Here is a 7,935-nt window from a genome sequence, read left to right on the forward strand (position 1 = left end):
GCACGTATGTGTGTGTGTGTGTGTGTGTGTGTGTGTGTGTGTGTGTGTGTATATATTTATTTTTAATGTTAGAAAAAAATTATGGGAGATTTTAGGTTTCTTCCCTGTTTTCCTCAGTATTAAAAATTCAACAATAAAAAATTTTAACTCAATACATGAAAAGAAAAAATAAAAAAAATCCATAAAGGCAGTCATGATATTCTGATAGAGAAAAGAGTCAAAGAGAAAGCAAGCATGGAGTAAGATCCCATTTTTACTTTTTAAAATTAGAGATAACAGATTGAAATAAAGAAATTAACACAGCAACAGATTTTTTTTCCCCCTAGATGGGTTCTAACGTCTTCTTTGGGTTTTTCTGTATTTTTTTAAATTACATATTCCACAGTTAATGTTTGTGTATCTTTTGTAATCTGATAAAAAATAAATAGATAGATGCACAATACTGTGAACGTATTTAATGCTAACGATTTGTGCCAAAGAACTGATGCTTTCCAATTGTGGTGCTGGAGAACTCTTGAGAGTCCTTTGCACAGCAAGGAGATCAAACCAGTCATCCTTAAGGAAATCAACTCTGAGTATTCATTGGAAGGAATGATGCTTAAGCTGAAACTCCAATACTTTCTCCACCTGATGCGAAGAACTGACTCATTGTAAAAGACTCTGATGCAGGGAAAGATTGAAGGCAGGAGAAGAAGGGGACCACAGAGGATGAGATGGTTGGATGGCATCATAGGCTCCATGGATATGAGTCTGGGCAAGTCTGGGCACTATCCGGGAGACAGTGGCAGACAGAGAAGCCTGGAGGCCACAGTCCATGAGGTGGCAGAGTCAGACACGACCTAGTGACTGAACAACAAAACAACATACAAGTTACAATGTTCGTGAAAGGGTACAATTTAAATGGGTGCATTTTACTGTCTATAAATTGTACCCCAAATAAATCGATTTTTAAAAATATTTTAAATACCACAAAAGTATTTCACATACTATCCTCATTTACCTGAAAAACTAACGATTACTTATACGGTTTACAAAATCAGTTTATCCATTGAACCCTCAAATATGGCAGTGACAGAGAACACAATATCCAAATACGTGCAAACCACTCAAGAAAACGTTGCTGTGCTGTGCTTAGTCGCTCAGTCGTGTCCGACTCTTTGCGACCCCATGGACTGTGGCCCATCAGGCTCCTCTACCCCTCGGGATTCTCCAAGCAAGAATATTGGAGTGGGTTGCCGTGCCCTCCTCCAGTGGATCTTTCCAACCCAGGGATGGAACCCAGATGTCCCGCATTGCAGACGGATCCTTTACAGTCTGAGCCACCAGGGAAGCCCCAAGAAAACGCTGGGTTTTAGGAAATACGGCCTGTGTTCAATTGGCTTCCCGGGTCCAGGCTCCCAAGGCGGGGGAAATCGGGGTCGGGAGCCAAAGTCGGCAATATTGGCAGGAAACAGGATGCAAAGACTGAGACGAGCTTGACTCTGCCGGCCAGCCGCCCGGAACCCGGAAGTGTGGCTTAAGTCAAGATTCCAAGACCGCATGCGCGCCGCCGAGATGACCAATAAAAACGAAGGGAGGCGGGTATGGGGGAGGGGCTATCAAACCGGAAGTGTGGCGTTTTACGTCCTGAACTTTCCAGGAGGCCATGGAGGCCTACGAGCAGGTCCAAAAGGGGCCCCTGAAGCTGAAAGGCGTCGCAGAGCTCGGAGTGACTAAGCGGTAAGTCCTGAGATCCCAGGAGGCCCTGTATTCTCTTTTTTAAGCCTCTCCCTGAGACCTCCGGGTGTTGCCCTCTGATGCGCCGTTATCCACCTCTCCTACCCAACTCATCTTCTAGGAAGAAGAAAAAGAAAGACAAAGACAAGGCGAAACTCCTGGAAGCGATGGGAACGAGCAAAAAGAACGAGGAGGAGAAGCGACGCGGACTGGACAAGCGGACACCGGCCCAAGCGGCATTTGAGAAGATGCAGGAGAAGCGGGTAAGGCGGGTGGGAAGCCTCGGGATGCCCCTCATCGCGAGTCGGGGTCTCCCTGGATGGATTCAGAGGCAAGACCCGGGACGCACGGGGGAGGGAGAGCGGTCAGAGAGGACCTTAATTCCGGGGAGAAGATAGTGCGTAAGAGAGGAAGAGTTCACGGTGGGGAGGACAAGAAGGTTCTTCGGCCAGAGTGGACCACAAACGGGAGAGACAGAGACCCAGGTTTGGATTCCAACGCTGTCGCTCATTTGCCCCGTGACACTGGGTCAGTGACTCACCTCTTGGTGCCTCAGTTTCCACAAATATAAGGGTCAGGATAATGCTGTCTCCTAAGAGGGATGGAAACTTTGCATGAGGTGACGTGGATAAATGGCACTTAGTCTGGCATAAAGTCAGTGCTCAGTTGATGTTCACAGTTGATGTTAAATGAGCGTACCCGCTGCTGTAAGTCACCACAAAGTGTTTGCATGACAACTTTGGCAGCTTCAAATATGTTGTATTTTCAAGCTCTGATGAATGAATTCTCTTCATGTTAAATATTTAATAAATTCAGGTGACGGAAGGATAGGTCAGCGTGGGATAGATAAGTTCTGCCCATTATGCTTGGGGGAGGGAGTAATCAGTCTAGGTCCCCTGGTTCCCACCGGGATGTTGTTCCTCCCCCACCTCGGCAATGTTTAGAGACTTTTTGTTTAGAGACTTTTTTTTCTTTTTTTACAACTTGGGTGTGTTGAGGGGTGGGGAGGGGTGCTGCTAGTGTTTGGGACAATGTGGGCCCCCCACCCCCACCCCGCCCACGCAAAGATTGATCTAGCCCAAAATGTCATTAGTGCCCAGGCTGAGAAACACTAACCCTGACTTGGTGGTTTGGTCCAGTAATATCAGCAAAAGTTAACTCATTACTTCCAGGCCTAATTGAGTCATAGGAGAAAAAAGAGAGAGAGACAACTCACTGGCTTTGACAAGATTGCGTCCCATTCTGTCTCCACTGCTCTTGATGATGTAACTCTGGGCGAGCTGGCTCACCTCCCACACCTTAATTTCTTCATCTCTGTAATGGACTCAAGTCCCAGCCTCAAACCAGTAGGTTTGTGGTGAGGATTTAACAAGTGAATGCTAAGCTGCTTCCTTAAGATTCTAGTCAGAGGCAGGGCTGGGATTTTACTGCTGGAGTTGGGATGGCATGGGAGAGAGAGATTCATACAACTGTCAAAATGACCAATAATGGCCCCTCAGAGTAGGGCAGTCATAGTGGAAGTAATGGAAGGTATCAGGTTTGGGATAGGTTTTGAAGGAAGAATAGCCAGATAAGCTGATGGGTTGGGTGTGGGTTGGGAAAGAGGAATCAAGGATGATCAAGATTTTTGGTGGGAGAAGCTGGGTTAATGGAGGTACTGGTTTACTGAAATTGGAAGGACTATAAGTAAAGCAGGTTTCTATAAAGCGGGGGAGCAAGATCTTAGTTTTAGGGACTTCTTGGGCTTCCCAGGTGGCACTAGTGGTAAAGAATTCACTTGCCAATGCAGGAGACATGGTGCCAATGCAGGAGACATGGTACCAATACAGGAGACATAGATGCAGTCCCTGGGTCAGGAAGATCCCCTGGAGTAGGAAGCAGCACCCCACTCCAGTATTCTTTATATATATATAATTTTATTTGTTTTTGGCTGTAATGGGTCTTCATTGCTGTGAGGGCTTTTTGTCTAGTTGTGGCCAGCAGTGGCTACTCTTCCTTGTATTGTGAGGCCTTCTCATTGAAGTGGCTTCTCTTATTGCCCGACTCCAGTATTCTTGCCTGGAAAATTTCATGAGCAGAGGAGCCTGATAGGCTACAGTCCGTGGGGCAACTGAGCAACAGAGCTTGTGCATGCGCGCGCGTGCACACACACACACACACACACACTCCAATGGTTATGAATCTGTTGTCCAGTGCAAGGGACATGGGTTCCATCCATGGTCAGGGAACTAAGATCCACTTACCTTGAAGCAGCTAAGCCTGTGTGCAGCAAGGCAGCATGCATGGCAGTGAAGACCCCGAATGCTGCAACAAAGACCCAGTGCAGCCAAAAAAAGGAAAGATCTTGGTTTTAGAGGTTAAATTTGAGTGCCTGTTAAAAATTCAGGCAGAGAATTCTCATGGACATTCTTTGATACCTGAACCTGCGGTTTGGAGGAAAGGTCTGGGTAGTTGTTCTGGGACTGCATGAGATCCTTTGAGGAGGCATAATGACAGAAGAGGTCTAGGATCAAACCTCTGATGATCAGAGGGTGGGAGAGAGGAGATTGCAAGGGAGCACAAGCCAGAAGGATACCAGGAGAGAGCATGTTCTTAGGAGCTGAGTGGAGAAAGTGTTCCAGGAGGAATAAGCAGGACTTCCCTGGTGGTCCAGTGGTGAAGGATCCACAGAACTAAGATCCCACAGGCTGCAGGACAGCTACACCCAAGTGCCACAACTAGAGAGAAAGACCGAACACCACCATTAAGAGCCCACCCTCACACAGCCATAAATAAATCTGATTTACCCTGAATTCCTTAAAAAAAATTTTTTTTAATTAGAAGTGATCAACTGCACTCTGAGCCGTTGGTTGGCGTTTGTGGTGGGGAGGGAAGGAAGACTGATTTGAGTGGATCCACGTTGGGGTGGGGAAAGGCAGAGGTGCAGACAAGGATTTGAAATGAGTCTCAGGAGATTTGCTGTCAAAGGGAATGGAGAAACTCCTCCAGCTGGAGGGTAGAAGATCAAGGTGAAATTTTTGTTGTTGGAAATGAAGTACTCCTGAGGGTTTTGTTTGATGGAGGAGAGGGGCGTGGGGGAGCAGGTGCAGGCAAAGCGAGGACAGTTGGGAAATGCAGATTCTCTCATGGAAGAGTGTTGGATTGAGCACAGTGGGTGTTGTAGGCTGGACAGCTCCTAGAAGGCTCCAGCCTGGTGGAAAGGGTCAAGGCTTGGCATCTCCAGCTCCATCACCCACTCTTCACTCTGGTCCTGGTTTTTTCTTGTCTGTGAAGTGGGGTATGTGACAGCACCCGTGATAGCCTGTGAATTTGGTGCATGGAGTGGGAGGAGGGAGGGCAGAGCCCCGCCAAGTGCCTGGCATTGGTGACAGCTGGTCAGGTCAGCATGGCCTCTTGTGAGGAGACACGAACCCCACTGGACTCACAGCAGGAAGAGGCAGGGATGGACAAAGCAGAGACTTGAGAGAGAGAGGAAGTGTCAGCTAGGTGGGAGCCAGCTGGATACAGAGGGAGATGAGGAGGCAGCAAAGGAGACAGCCAGGTGGCAGTCTACAGTGTATCTCAAGCTTCCCTGGGTTGACTGGCTTTAATTGGGTGCTTCTTCTGCTGGCCTCCCTGGGAACCTGGTATACCAAGATGGCAGCTGGAGCCCAGCTGGGCTGGAACATCTGAGATAGCTTCACCATGGCATGTCTGGTACCTCAGTGCTCCTTCCAGGACATCCCTCCCCACACGTCATCTCATTCTCCAGGTCCGTCCTTTCCAGCAAGGTCATCAGACTTCGCGCATGATGACTAGCTTCTAAGAACACAAAGCAAAAGCTGCTAAGTCTTCTTATGTTTTCAGCACTGGCACTGGATTCTGTTAAGTAAACTGTGTCACAGGACCAGCCCAGAGTCAGCATGGTAGGGGACTGCACCGGGGCAGCAGTACCAGGCAGCTGGGTTCATTTGCAGGGGAGGTGGAGGAGCACCACAGTGAGTTGGCCGCAGTCACCCAGCTAGTGAGTGAGAGCCAGGTGTGGCCCCACGTCAGTCTGACTCTGCATCACGTGCTTTTAACTCATACCAGGTACCGCTGGTGTTAAGCAAGGAATGGGGGAGGGCATGGTGGTACAGGATGGATGTTCCAGCATTATGCTTGTCAAGGTGATCTGGATCATGTAGCCCCCTTGATACTGTGTACCATCACTCAGGAGGCTCAGTGGTAAAGAATCTGCCTCCAGTACAGAAGATACAGGAGACACGGGTTCGATTCCTGGGTTGGGAAGATCCCCTGGACAAGGAAATGGCAACCCACTTGGGTATTCTTGCCTGGAAAAATGCCATAGACAGAGGAGCCTGGTGGGCTATAGTCTGTGGGGTTGCAGAGAGTCGGACGCGATTGAGCACGCACACACTGTCACTTAAGCTCCTACTATGTGTCAGGTCCTTTGCCTTCCTCATTTATTATCCTTCCTCAGACCCCTTCTGAGACTTTTCTTTTTCTGCAAACTGGGAAAGCAGTCAGTTGCCCAAGGATGCAGGAAGCGCATATATAGCTCCCAGCAGGGTCTCCTTAAGTCAATGGTAGTATGTCTCCCACCACTCAGACCAAACGGCAGCTGATGAGAGTTCCTAGTGGGGCATGTTATGGCCACGCATCCCTGTTAGACCCTCCTGAGTGGAGTCAAGGGAGGGGCGAGGTGTATATCCTGAGACCTGCAGCCATACTGAGTGTGAGAGCCAGGCTGGCCCAGGCTGCACCAGGCATGTGACTCACCTCCACTTCTCTCCTCTCTTCAGCAAATGGAAAGGATCCTGAAGAAAGCATCCAAAACCCACAAGCAGAGAGTAGAGGTACGTCACGTGCTGGTGGGGGAGACTGGGCCACATAGGGGCCAGGCTGGGCCGAGAGGCTGGGAGCCTGGCAGAGGAGCATTGGCGTGCTGGCAGATCTACCCAACCTCCCCAGGGTCATTTAAGGGAAGGGCATCCAGGAGGCCTAGCAGGGTGGATTTGAGACGGGGTGGGGGTTCACTGAGAAGAGAGAGCATGGAGAAAGGGGACTGGGCACTGCTGACATGGCATTTCCCCTTGGCTTTCCCAGGACTTCAACAGACACCTGGACACGCTCACAGAGCACTATGACATTCCCAAAGTCAGCTGGACCAAGTAGCAGGCCCACCATGGGTACCGAGTGGCATCGAGGAGGGGCAGAAGGCAACGTCGCGGCTATGTTTGGGGCCTTTGGTATTTTCTAGAAACATTCTGTGCACACATCCTTGCGTCTTCTGCTGAGACAGTGCTTTGCAAAGCTGTGTGTCCTCATTCTGGAACTTGATTAAAGGAAGACTGTCCTTTTCCTCAGTTTTGATTTCTCAGTAGCACATAGAAGAGAGACCTCTTAGTTTGAAAAGTTTATCCAGAGATGAAGGTTATTTCTGGGTAAGTGCTGTGGAAAAGTGTTCTTAACCCCAAATTGCTTCTGACTCTTCAACAGCCAGCCAGCTGGCTTTGTGTGGCTAAAACTGACTCCAGAGAACAAAGAGCTGATGTCGTCGCGGCCCTGAGCATGTACATCCCTGTAGAGCCCTGCACGGGCTGCCCTTCTAAGTTCTTTCTAGCTTGGAGCTTGTGCTCTCCTAGGGCCTGGAGAAGCCACTTGGAGCTCCGTAGCCTTCAGACTGCTTCCTCAGCCACCTGGCAGTGAAGCAGGACAGCCTGGGAAACAGAACCACCACCTAAGGCACCGATGGGACATACACCTCGTCCCTTTCTGATCCTGTGGCCAGCGTGTAGCCGCTTCTCCCAGCATCCCCATTCCAGACATGGGTCTAGTGGGTGTCACCATGGCAGACATTGCCGGTCAACACAACTTTCTTTGTAAGGGAACCCAGCCAGACACAGCCTGCCATCTGACCCTCAACCCTGGGCTCCAAGCAGCCCCCTGTATTTATTCAGAGTTGGTACATGACGCGTTTGGCATTCACCAAGGCAGAGCCCCAGCACAGACAGACGTGCACACAATTGAAAGGAAGGACTCAGGTCCCCATACTGGAGAGCCAGGATCTTTGAGGGTCTCTGTGTACCCAGCAGATGAAAATCAAGTTGTATTTGCTATTGGGAGAAAGTGTGTTGACAGAGATGCCGAAAGAATAGAAAGGGAAAAAAAAACAAATATTGGGTTTGGGGACTGCCACATGTGGAATGCAGAATAAAACAAAAAAGTTATTAAGTA

At 49.1% G+C, this 7,935-nt stretch overlaps 1 protein-coding gene across 1 annotated transcript; it reads left to right on the forward strand.

The window, feature by feature from the left end:
* Positions 1-1,590: 1,590 nt before the first annotated feature.
* On the forward strand, positions 1,591-7,935 carry FAM32A (family with sequence similarity 32 member A). The gene is made up of 4 exons (XM_027548095.1): positions 1,591-1,719; positions 1,838-1,979; positions 6,501-6,554; positions 6,805-7,935. Exons 1-4 carry the CDS (start codon positions 1,646-1,648, stop codon positions 6,871-6,873), a joined length of 339 nt encoding a protein of 112 aa, XP_027403896.1. The 5' UTR covers positions 1,591-1,645; the 3' UTR covers positions 6,874-7,935.

This window comes from Bos indicus x Bos taurus, chromosome 7 (assembly GCF_003369695.1).
Source record: "Bos indicus x Bos taurus breed Angus x Brahman F1 hybrid chromosome 7, Bos_hybrid_MaternalHap_v2.0, whole genome shotgun sequence".
Taxonomy (NCBI): domain Eukaryota; kingdom Metazoa; phylum Chordata; class Mammalia; order Artiodactyla; family Bovidae; genus Bos; species Bos indicus x Bos taurus.

Excerpts from the sequence above, each read along its gene's own strand:
- FAM32A (XM_027548095.1), top strand. The coding sequence starts at position 1,646 with ATGGAGGCCTACGAGCAGGTCCAAAAGGGGCCCCTGAAGCTGAAAGGC. Across the intron at positions 1,720-1,837 it reads GAGCTCGGAGTGACTAAGCG|GAAGAAGAAAAAGAAAGACA; the intron begins GTAAGTCCTGAG and ends CTCATCTTCTAG. Across the intron at positions 6,555-6,804 it reads CCCACAAGCAGAGAGTAGAG|GACTTCAACAGACACCTGGA; the intron begins GTACGTCACGTG and ends TGGCTTTCCCAG.